Source organism: Gopherus flavomarginatus, chromosome 1, assembly GCF_025201925.1.
Source record: "Gopherus flavomarginatus isolate rGopFla2 chromosome 1, rGopFla2.mat.asm, whole genome shotgun sequence".
NCBI classification, from domain to species: Eukaryota; Metazoa; Chordata; order Testudines; family Testudinidae; genus Gopherus; species Gopherus flavomarginatus.
Genome location: NC_066617.1, coordinates 345896615 through 345908947, shown reverse-complemented (window position 1 = coordinate 345908947; position 12333 = coordinate 345896615). Strand labels below are relative to the sequence as shown.

General features: G+C 38.3%; 2 protein-coding genes and 1 non-coding gene across 4 annotated transcripts in view; 2 read left to right on the top strand and 1 right to left on the bottom strand.

The window, feature by feature from the left end:
* Positions 1-12333, top strand: part of CEP295 (centrosomal protein 295) — a 77945-nt gene that overhangs the window by 38306 nt on the left and 27306 nt on the right. For both annotated transcript variants that reach the window (XM_050940309.1, XM_050940318.1), the window contains exons 18-24: positions 1230-1339; positions 2395-2539; positions 3668-3913; positions 4702-4856; positions 7260-7425; positions 9202-9884; positions 10507-10680. In XM_050940309.1, coding sequence (XP_050796266.1) covers positions 1230-1339; positions 2395-2539; positions 3668-3913; positions 4702-4856; positions 7260-7425; positions 9202-9884; positions 10507-10680 — 1679 coding nt within the window. The remainder of the gene's footprint in view (positions 1-1229; positions 1340-2394; positions 2540-3667; positions 3914-4701; positions 4857-7259; positions 7426-9201; positions 9885-10506; positions 10681-12333) is intronic.
* LOC127043376 (small nucleolar RNA U2-19) lies at positions 2045-2127 on the top strand. Its single transcript, XR_007772236.1, has one exon. It is a non-coding gene; the product is annotated as a small nucleolar RNA U2-19 (small nucleolar RNA).
* Positions 3711-12333, bottom strand: part of TAF1D (TATA-box binding protein associated factor, RNA polymerase I subunit D) — a 52971-nt gene continuing 44348 nt past the window's right edge. The window contains exon 17 of the mRNA XM_050942081.1: positions 3711-3808. The gene's annotated coding sequence lies outside the window, so the exon portion shown is untranslated. The remainder of the gene's footprint in view (positions 3809-12333) is intronic.

Sequence of the window (12333 nt, the reverse complement as noted above, 5' to 3'; positions counted from 1 at the left end):
TTTGATAAACTAAACAGTTCGAGCTCTGTCTCTCTGCAAGGCTTTTTGAATAATGTTTGTGGCTTGTTTCTGTACCTGTTCAATTTTTCAACATCTTGTTTAAAGTATTGTGCACAGTCTTTTGGTATCAGTCTCGCCAATGCCATATACGCCGGTAAAATCACCTCCCTACTGCTACTTCCCTGCTTGCATTAGTCCTTTTTGCCACAGCATCACACTGGAACTCATTTTGAGTTACTTGTCCACTCTGATCTCTAAATCCTTTTCAGAGTCACTGCTTTTCAGAATATAGTCCTTCATTCTATAGATCGGGCTTGCATTCCTTGTTCCTAGATGTAGAACTTTGCATTTGACTGTATTAAATCACATTTTGTTTAAATGGGCCCATGTTACCAAGCGATCCAGATCACTTGTATTACTGCCCTTTCCTCATTATTTATCACTCCACCAATCTTCGCGTTATCTGAACCAGTCTTTTGTGTTTCTATTTCAAAAGATTGGGATGTGAGATCTGAGAGTCTGTTCTCTAATTAACCTCAAAGAGGGAGCTCTTGGCCTTCTAGGTCAGTGGTTCTCAACCTTTCCAGATTACTTTACCTCTTTCAGGAGGCTAATTTGGCTTGCATACCTCCAAATTTCACCTCACTTAAACTGCTGGCTTACAAAATCAGACCTAATACAAAAGTGTCACAGCACACGATTACTGAAAAATTGCTTCCTTTCTCATTTTTACCATATAATTATAAAATAAAATGAGATTTTATTTTGTACTGACTTCGCTAATGCTTTTCATGTAGCAGCCTGTTGTGAAACTAGGCAAATATCTAGATGAGTTGATAGACCTCTGCGTACCCCTAAGGGTACATACCCCTGCTTGAGAACCACTGTTCTAGGTAAGTTTTTCTTTCTCTAACTTTTGATGTCATACTTCCCTCACTGATTAAGTTTTTCAGATAATATTTTGCAAAAAAGTGTGTATCCTTGGCATTTGTAAATTGTAGAAAAGCCAGCTAAGGAGAAGCACTCTGTATTTACCAGTGCAATTACTGTTCTTGGAAGTAACACAGTGGCGCAGATAGTGTTTTATAGGTGATAAAGAAGAGGTAAACATGAACAGAAGTCAACAAGTTATATAAGAACTGAGGCAGCAGGATTAAGTATGGTTGCCATCTAGTGTTCAGAATTTGGTAGCATTGGATTTTTAGCTGTTGCCTGTTTTTGATTTACAGCCAACCTCAAGGCTTCTGTTGTCATGGATCAAGATTTACCAATTTATGCTGCTGACATTGGAAGGGGAGTAATTACAGATTCTGGGCCATCATTTAGACCTGATAGTACGGTTAGTTATACTGGAAATTAATATATCATGTCATTTAAAATAACCTTACTACTTAAATTCAGCTGACTGTTTTAGTATTTCCTAGACCTTTTTATTAACTTGAAATATGAATTTGAAGGTGACCTGCAAAGTATTTTGCTGGGGGCAGGGAAAGTTAGTTATACCATAATTTTGTTGTTATATGATGTGTAAAACACACATGCAAGTCTGCTTCCTTTTTCAGTAGAAATTCAGGTCTTGTTTGCCCTTTATTTCCTGCAAGTTTTCATAGACTACTAGAGAAGTGGTGTGAATATTACAAGTTTCTGAGTAACTGATTAGATAAAAGGGTTTTAAGTCATTTAAACCTGTTTTGTTAACACTTTAAAAAGGACAGCAGCAAAATCTTTGAAACATTCAAATATCTTGTCCCTTTCAGTTCAGGACTAAGAGAGCACTTATTCCAGCTTTCCTGGTCTTCTAAGGATTTGTCCAGTAAAAACAGGGGAGAGAACTTTGTATCCCTGATATTTTTACAATTTAAAACAAAGCAAAATTTCTAAAAAATAAAATAAACCTTTTCCGGCCCCATTTATCTGACATAAAGAAGCAAAAAAGGCACAAACCCAGCAATCTTCCTTTGCATGTCACCTATAAAATAAACATGGAGGCTTTCCGATACTGCACTTCTGTTCCTCTGAGATCTGCTCTCTTATTATTGAAGTAGATCTGTGATGAGAAATAGCCAAATCTGAGCACCAGTAGATCACCTGGTTTACATGGTGTATGATCTATATCCAGTTCTGGGAAGCAATATAATGGTTCTTGAGAATGTGGTTGTGTGCGGTTGTGTGTGGGGGGAGAGGGGGGTGTGTGTGTGTGTGTGTGGCAGGGGGTGTGTACACATGCATGTGTGAGGAAATGGTTTTTACTGAGCAATGATGAACTTTATTTTGTCTGACTCTTCAAATAATGAAGGTTTCTACACTTGAACTGAGCTCAAAATTAAGTGTTTATATTTTAAATAATTTGTCTTGTCCCTACGCAATGCTATAGTCATATTTTCTTGACCCTAGGTAGCACTTTCTAAAGGATGGACAACTCGTTTTGCTCCACAGGCTTGTGCACGAGAGGTAGCCTGTGATTATTTGTCTTCAACAACAATTTCCACTGGCAGTTTTTTAACCAGCGAAAAGTTGGACCTAAGCCCTGCTAACACTGGTAAATATTTTTTTTCTTATAAACTGGATTTTATTTACAATATTTTAAAGGAAAATTAGTCTAATACTTTGACATTAGTGAGTTATTCCGAAAGAAGATTGATTCATGTGAAACTTGACTTAAGCCTTGTTAATGTTGCCCTCTGAAATAGGGCATAAATAAAATGTAATGCATGTTCTATGGTTGTAGCTTTATTTGACTTTCAAGTAAGCTAAACATATTAGCATGTTAACTACAACTACAGTAGTTTTGGCAAATGGCAACTGATGTTACAAGTACTGTTGTCTGAAATACCTCAGGTTTTCAAGTTGGCAAAATTGAAAAAAGAAAACAAACTATAAATTGTTAATTTTTTTTTCTGAATAAACATTTCAGACATGGCTAATCAGCACATACAGTAAGTCTTTGCTCTTCTACAGCTATCTGTGAGTTTCAGTATTACTTGACAGTTGGAGCAGTGATCACAAACTTCAGATGTTTTTTCATAGCATACACTTTGTAGAGGTATGGTTTTATCAGGTCTGATCGTTTTTATATGTTCATAATTTTCTGGGAAAATCTCAGTTGGGGAAGAAATTTCATGGTCTTGAGTTAATGTGAATGTGAACGATATGACAAGTTAGTAAACATAAAACATGCACATCGGTGTGACTGAGTTATCATTATGACTAACTTTTCTTTACTCTTTTTGAATACACTCTTCTGATTAAAGATTTCTCAAAATATTTAACGTTTTTACCTGTCGTGTTATGTAAAGTTTTTAAAAGGCAAACTGGCACTGCCCTACATAATGAGTGTTTAAGAATACACTAAAAAATCGAGAGGCGCTCCGATGCTGTGGCATTGCAGGCCATATATGAACCTGAGAGAGAGGGTAAAGATCTTCATCCTTTGAAGTTGCTAAGCTCCATTGAGCATTATATAATTAGGTATTGTCAATGTAGAGTTATAGAAATTGCTGTTAAGTTTATAGTATGGGAGAGAATTGTGATAGAAGACCTTTTTATAAAATCGTCAGTTTACATTGTTTCAAGGTTTATGCTGTCGAACAAAAGTTTATTTTCAGACAAGTTCACTTAAGTGGCTTATTTGCAGAACTGGGTGTCAGACTTATGGTTTATCTTCCAGAGTTGTCGTCTTCAAATAGTGCAGAGGATAGGATATTGAGAGAAACAGCAAGCAGCCCTTGGGACTCTTCAGCATCTCCAGCACCTGCCACTGCTCAGCAGAGACAAGAGAATTCTTCTGGAGTTTGTGAATTTCATCTGCCTGCAGAAGAGAATTTTATCTCTAATAGAAGTCAAATTCAGCAGATCATAGACAAATATACGAAAGATTTGAACTGGTTACCTGAAAACAGTACATCTTTCCGTGGTAATAACTTGTTTAGAATATGGAGAATGAATACAAGAACTAGAAGTATACTGTGAAAAGGAGTTTAACAAGAACATACATTTAACCTGTATTCAAATTTTAATTACATTTTGTTAATCACTAGATAATATACATGTTGATGTTCCTTGTTCTGCTGATATTCTGCACCCTGTGACCAAATGCCGAAAGGATCAGAGGCCTAATTATGTAGTCAGTTGCATATGTGCAACTCCCATTGGCTTCAGAGGAAGTTGTACCTGTGCAGCTGGTAGGATAATTGGGTGGTTTCAAGATATTTTTTACCATTGATTTATCTCAGTCTGTAGTGGAAAACACACACATGCACAGCTAACAGTAAATAATAAATACTAGCATTTTAAACCAAATCTGTTAAAGAAAATGAGATGTAATTTATATAGCATTTTTTGTATACCCTTAATGTTTTTGTTAATACTCTGTGCCTTCAGATTAGAAGACTGTGCATGAAAGTATAACAATATGGTCATGAATTACTACTTAACTTCAGCATTTTAGTTTATCACTGTCCCGGAATACTTAAAAACAATCTTAGTTTTTACTTTAAGAGTTGACTCAGCACAGCCTTATGGGTATTGTATACACATGCATCACTTCAGAGATACAGTGATATAGACAGCTGTTTTAACACAAAATACTTGCAAAAACTATTCATAAACTTTTTAAGTCTTATGCATTACATTTATAGCACCTGAGCTGTAGGTGCCAGGTTTGCATTTTTGAAAAATAAATTTTCCACGTTTTTTTTAAAGCTCCAGCAGTTGGACTCGATTTTTCTGAGATAGAAAGAAATTTCCCTAACTTTCAACATCAGCTTTTTCAGCCTTTGGAACCAAGTCCTGACTTTGATATCTCGTCATCCCTTTCTCAACATAGGATTTCTGAAGACAGCAAAGATTTTGGCAAGGTATTACACAAAGTTTTGAAATAAGGGAAGGCATGCAATTTATGTAAGGTTACAATGTTATGTGATTAGAAACTTAGGGCTTGTCTACATCAGAAAGTTGCAGCGCTGGTGAGGGAGTTACAGCGCTGCAACTTAGGAGGTGTACACATCTGCAGGGCACCACCAGCGCTGCAACTCCCTGTTTGCAGCGCTGGCCGTACTCCCGTTTTGTCTCGGGTGTAGAGGATCCAGCGCTGGTGATCCAGCGCTGGTAATCAAGTATAGACACTTACCAGCGCTTTTCTTGACCTCCGTGGAATAAGCAGGTATCCCAGCATACCTGAGGAAGCCTCTGGTAATCAAGCTGGTCTCCTTCCCCATCTTGCTCTCGCGTTCCCCGAACCCCGAGCAAGCAGGTCTCCTTCCCTGAGGTTTGCTGGGTGGTTCGGGGAACGCGAGAGCAAACCGCGGCGAAGCTGGTCTCCTTTCCCGGTTTGCTCTCTCGTTCCCCGAACCCCCGAACAAGCAGGTCTCCTTCCCTGCGGTTTGCTGGGGGGTTCGGGGAACGCGAGAGCAAACCGCGGCGAAGCTGGTCTCCTTTCCGGGTTTGCTCTCGCGTTCCCCGAACAAGCAGGTCTCCTTCCCTGCGGTTTGCAGGGTGGTTCGGGGAACGCGAGAGCAAACCGGGAAAGGAGACCAGCTTCGCCGCGGTTTGCTCTCGCGTTCCCCGAACAAGCAGGTCTCCTTCCCTGCGGTTTGCAGGGTGGTTCGGGGAACGCGAGAGCAAACCGCGGCGAAGCTGGTCTCCTTTCCCGGTTTGCTCTCGCGTTCCCCGAACCCCCCTTGAAGCCGCCCAACAGCGCTGCAGTGTGGCCACATCTAACACCACTTGCAGCGCTGGTTGCTGTAAGTGTGGCCACTCTGCAGCGCTGGCCCTATACAGCTGTACTAATACAGCTGTAACAACCAGCGCTGCAAAATTTTAGATGTAGACATGGCCTTAATCTTTTGACGTTTTCAGAAAATACAGTCGCAAGTTTGTGTGTTTAATCTAGAAATTAAGCTGTCATGGGATAAAAGGGAAGGTCCTTTCATGGATTGAGAACTGGCTAAAAGACAGGGAACAATGGGTAGGAATTAATGGTAAATTCTCAGAATGGAGAGGGATAACTAGTGGTGTTCCCCAAGGGTCAGTCCTAGGACTAATCCTATTCAATTCATAAATGATCTGGAGAATGGGGTAAACAGTGAGGTGGCAAAGTTTGCAGATAATACTAAACTACTCAAGATAGTTAAGACCAAAGCAGATTGTGAAGAACTTAAAGATCTCACAAAACTAAGTGATTGGGCAACAAAATGGCAAATGAAATTTAATGTGGATAAATGTAAAGGAATGCACATTGGAAAAAATAACCCCAACTATACATACAATATGATGGGGGCTAATTTAGCTACAACAAGTCAGGAAAAAGATCTTGGCGTCATCGTGGATAGTTCTCTGAAGATGTCCACGCGATGTGCAGAGGCGGTCAAAAAAGCAAACAAGATGTTAGGAATCATTAAAAAGGGGATAGAGAATAAGACTGAGAATATATTATTGCCCGTATATAAATCCATGGTTCGCCCACATCTCGAATACTGTGTACAGATGTGGTTTCCTCACCTCAAACAGATATTCTAGCACTAGAAAAGGTTCAGAAAAGAACAACTAAAATGATTAGGGGTTTGGAGAGGGTCCCATACGAGGAAAGATTAAAGAGGCTAGACCTCTTCAGCTTGGAAAAGAGGAGACTAAGGGGGGATATGATAGAGGTATATAAAATCATGAGTGATGTAGAGAAAGTGGATAAAGAAAAGTTATTTACTTATTCCCATAATACAAGAACTAGGTGTCACCAAATGAAATTAATAGGTAGCAGGTTTAAAACAAATAAAAGGAAGTTCTTCACATAGCGCACAGTGAACTTGTGGAACTCCTTACCTGAGGAGGTTGTGAAGGCTGGGACTGTAACAATGTTTAAAAGGGAACTGGATAAATTCATGGTGGCTTAGTCTATAAATGGCTATTAGCCAGGAAGGTTAAAGAATGGTGTCCCTAGCCTCTGTTCATCAGAGGATGGAGATGGATGGCAGGAGAGAGATCACTTGATCATTGCCTGTTAGCTTCACTCCCTCTGGGGCACCTGGCATTGGCCACTGTCGGTAGACAGATACTGGGCTAGATGGACCTTTGGTCTGACCTGGTACAGCCGTTCGTATGTTCTTAACTGACAATGTAGTTCACAATAATTTGCTTTTTGTGATAAAAATGGATCTGAAAGAAACGTTAAAAATTACTGTTGCAATTTTTCTCTTGTATTATATTTGAGAATATTTAACCATGATCAATAACTCAACTCTTTGCCATGATTCTTCTGCCACTAGAGTTTCGCTTTCTCAATCCAAAGTCAAGACACATCTGTATTTCCTGAAGACACATCCTCTAGCTTGAAAGCAAGAAGTTACAATCTGCATTCTTTTCTTAATACAAAGAAGCTAAACAATACTACATCACAGGCGGAGGAGTCAATTAAGGCAAATGTTAGTCTGGGTATGGATCTGTTTTTAATGTCTAAATGTGAAGATTTGTAGTTGTTTGGTCCCCTGCAATTGTGTTCTCTTGAAGTTAGTGAGACACTGCTAGCTGTTGGTTACATACTCTGTCTTCTCTGCAATGTCATAGCTTAGCTCTTACTCTGTGCCCCCACTGCTATTGAACAAGACTGTGTCCACAGACCTGGTTCCTTAGTTTTTCTGCTGTTGGGTGACATTCCCAGGAATTACACAGTCCGGTTCTTTGCCTTCCCAATTATTAAAATTGACTGTTGACTTTGGTATACATTTCCTTTGAGAACATATGTTATTTTTATATTCAGACCACTCTGTAATGTATAGATACTGCTTATTTATTGATACAGTGCTCTCAACCAAAAGCAGAAAAATGCTTTTCACATTTTAAAGCTGTGGGCACCCATTCTGTCTGTCTCACCTTGCTGTTCCTGGGTATTGCAGAGATCCAAATGCAAAATGTATGATGCTCAATATCTGGACATAATAGTGATTTAAGGGTAGAATTTAAAATTGTAATTTTAGCTTAAATCATTAATTTTTCTTAATCCTTGTAAATTCCATCTCTCCAAAACCAATTATTTCATGTGCTGAAAATACAATAAAATTATGTGACATGCATTACTATGGGCACTTTTAAGGTAGATCACATTTTAGGTCTGTCATCTGAAGTCTTTTTTTTTTTTTTTTTTTTTTTTTTTTTTAAAGCAATGACTGATTCAAAGTGAGTTGTTCCTGTAGACTTCAGTTTTTTTGCTGCTGCTGTTCACCATTAGTCAAGTAAAATTATAGATGTTTTGCTTGTGTTAAGGTTTGCAGGATTTGGCCATAGGGAAATACTTTGAAAGTTGTCTGCATATCACAAAGTCTGTTTGTGTGTGACATGAGCCTGCTTATCAATGATATCTTATTACCATATTTAGAGACATGTATATTTGAAAGAATGCTTATCTGCTAACTTCCAAATATTAAAAAAACACCCTAGAATCAGAACCTCTTATTAGATAGATATAATCCCATTGCTGTAATATCTAAGTGCCTCCTAAGTATAACTTGTTTTGTATGTGTAGATCTTAAGGGAAATCTAAGTGAGAATAACCACCTGATGTAATTGGTCTTTATAAGAAAGAACAGGCTGTGTTCAGATTTTTTTCTACTGTTAATGTATACAGCACCAGTAATGATTTTTTTTCTTCTTTTTGCTTCCTTTAGAGACACTGTCAGAGAGGCTTGAAATCCTAAGGCTTTCAAACTGAGAGTGATTTCCAAGGGCCAAATTCTCTGGTTGGCATAAATTGGTGCAGCTCTATTGACTTCAGTGTAGTTGTGTCAGCTTATACCAGCAGAGAATCTGGCCATAAACATTAAAGAAAAAAGGTCAAGTTACTATGTCAAGAAATATAAAGCTATTAGAGATTGTGTTTAAAAGAAACCAAAATTATTTTGTGTAAAATAACTATTTTTAAATGAAGATACTTTCCTGATTGATACTTAGCCAAATACCCAAATCATAAAAAACCTATCTAGGAAGACTTTCATTCTAATTCACCAAATTGACATAAAAAACACCATAATATCTTAATAAATGTGAATATTATGTACTGGAATGAAATTACTGGAGTTAAAACATTGTTGCCTATTTTACTATGCTTTTCTTAAATGCATAAATAATTACTTTCCAGACCATGGCTTGCTTTCTTTTTGTAAACTCTACTGTCTGTATTTAGACCTTTCTGACAGTCTGACTTTTTTTTTCAAGCAGGTTCTGAAGAATCTTTTCACCCTCTTCACTTGGAATCTACCCTGAATGAGCACAGCCAGAGTACTGAACAACCAATAGATCTTTGCATTGTATTTGAACAAAATTCTAAAATTAAAAAATCAGAGAACGAGAACTACGTTTCACCTGTTGGAGACCAATATGAGGGTCTGGCGAGAAATATAGAGAATACTAATCTCCAGTCTTCATTGGAAAACCTGCGGAGTCCAACTCTGAGTTCATTGGAAGAACTGGGTTCATTTTATCAGCTAATTACAACACAGATTACAGAAAATGAGACTCTCCTGACTGAACATTCAGTAAAAGAAGTTGTGGAACTGAGAAAAGAGAACTTGTGTTTTGAAGAATTACCTGTTGTGACAGCAAATAAGCATAGGGATCTTACTGAAACCCCAGTTCTTAAAAATGAAGCAAATAGGATTGTGGAAGGTGACCACTCACCGTGCAGTACAAATATATTGGAGGAAGAACAAAGCATTCTAGAAGTACAGATGTCATCTAGAATGCCTAGAGCAATAGACTCAGAAATCTATGTCAGCCCTTCACAAGCAACTGGACAACAAAATGGTGGTTTGCCAGAAATACCCCAAAACCAAAATTTTAATTCAGTACTCACAATAAGTTCAGGGTCACATTCCTTACAAAGCCGTGTGCCAGTCTGGGTGAGTGAAATAAAGGTTTCACAAGGTAATTGTTAGTGAGTTAAATGCCATTCAGATTTCAACCAATTGCTCCAAGCTATTTTAGAGCTTTTGTAATTGGAAAATTTAGCAAAGTTCACTTTACAGTTTTAGTCGGAGACTTCTTAAAACTTGTGTAATTTAATCTGAAATTATACTGATCTTCGTCATTTTAGGTCTAGATTTTCATTGAGAAAAGGCTAGCAATTATGGTAAAGGAAGATGAGGCTAAAATGCTTAATTTAGGAAAACAAGGAAGCTGTGTTATAAATGCTGTTCCCTTAAGGATCAAACAAATGCTACTGTTGTTTGCCAAGAATTAGCTTTCAGGCTGTAACTAGAATTCCAGTTTAGTGGAGGGGTGGAAGGGAGGTTTTGTACAATGGCAAATTAAATATTTAGGTTGGACTGAGCTCCTTTGGAGGAGTTCTGAGTACAGCAAAAATGTGGGAGGAGCACTTTGCCTGAGGTATTCCTTTCATTGCCTGGAGCACATTTTCTTTATCTGTATGTTGAACAATTCTTTCCTTTGTAACAGGCTAACAATGTTGCTGTTGCTAGAAATGTTGATTTTTACCATGATGATGTCTTCTCTATTTTCTAGGAGACAGAGTCAGGGCATGGTATTATGGAAGAACCTGAACTGACTCTGATAAGCTCAAATGACATCAGTGTTGCAGAATCAGACTCGGAACACATTAGCCGAGAGAAAAAAAGAAAAAATAAGTTTGATAGCCTGGCATATGCTGGCCAGTCTGAACTTAAAAGTTGTTCTGAGGTAAATCTTGATCATCTCTCATCATTTTGAGCCTGGCACTGCTGATTTTTTTGCTTTAGTAAGAATAAGAAGAAACTTGGTAATTTTAAAGCATATAATACAATATTGTAGATCATTAGCATGTTTTGGGTTCTCCAGATTTGCAAATATTTGAGCCATTTGGTGGTAATGCCATGTCTGATAGGTTGGGCTTATGCTGAGAACTGAAATCCATCCTGCTTTCTTCTCTTCGTCCTTTGCCTTACCCCAGCAGCTTAGTTGAGATGGAGTACTCCAAAGTTCACACTGTCAGAAGAACAGAAATGTCCTGCTGTTGTTAGTAAGGCAGAGCAGTAACCCATTCCTGAAAGACTCAGTGGGAAAGGCAAAAATCCTATTACCTTACTAGAGAAAGGGCATCCAGGCATTGGATAGAGGCACTTCAGAGCCATATGCAGTCCTCAGAATAGACAGAAGAGGGTGGGCTCATTGCATTACTGCACTAGTCTTTTATTATAGTATCCTTTTTGTGTCTTTTGCTCAAATTAAACGAATGAGGTTCCCAAACTCCCTAAGGTACTTAATGACTAAGTCAGTGCGTGTGAGTATGCTATTTAAGTTCTGACTGCAGGTTTTCTTATTCTAATGTAGGAAACTTGCCCCAGAGTATTTTGTAGTAGACTTTTAATGAGGCTTCTGGAACTGAAATTCAGACAATGTTTAGGGGTCTCTCTGTCCAATCCTCCCTTTTCCTTCTCAGTGGATAAACTATAGTTTTTCCTCAGCATTGCATGACTCAGGCTAGTGTAGCAAGTGTTCCATCCTCAGGATCTTTCAACAGCTCTGGAAAGGTCCATGAGGATGCTAATGATAAACCTTTAAAATCAGGTTGTGAATCATTGTTTCCTCATCTGAGAACTGCCAGTTTTCCAGGCATTTCCTTGGTTGGGTTCTCTTTGACCTAGATCATTCTGTCCCTATTCAGATGCTCATATGTTGTCCACAAACTGTCCCTGACCAGTTCTAAGCTCTACAGATAATACCAGTTAGGATTAAACCATTCTGACAGTGGATGATCACAGGGTAATTATTCAAAGAAGATACATTTTCTCAAGACAATGTGGATGACTGTAATATAGTTGATGCCAGCCAATGTTATGAAGGAACATGCTAACATAGCTGGTATCTTGGGAAGATGATCACATACATTCAAATGAATAATAATAATTCAATTGCAGGAGGGCATAGAGACAGTGAAGAGCTCCAAGTGCATGAAGGTGGCTTTTAAGAAGCAATTAGACAGTGGAGGAAATTGAGAATAGACTGTTGGAGGCTGTTGTAAACATTGGGGCAGGTTTGGACAATAACATTTATCTGAGAATAGGAGAAGGAGACAGAACTGTGTGAGAGTGGATGTGGGAGCTAGAGATAGAATAGGAAGAAAAGCAATCAGATGTAAGTGGGGGCAGAAGTGGGTCCTGAAGCAAAAATGAGATGTTTGAACTTGATGGGGAAAACGGGCTTTACGCATAAGGATCTGATTTTTTTTGTTTTAAGAGAAATTTTTATAAAATGGCTTTTAGGATTCCCTGCTGCTGTGTGCTAACTACATTTTTCTTGCATCTGTGCTAATGAAGAAAGATCTGATTCCATTGGCTCCTTAATTGTTTGTTC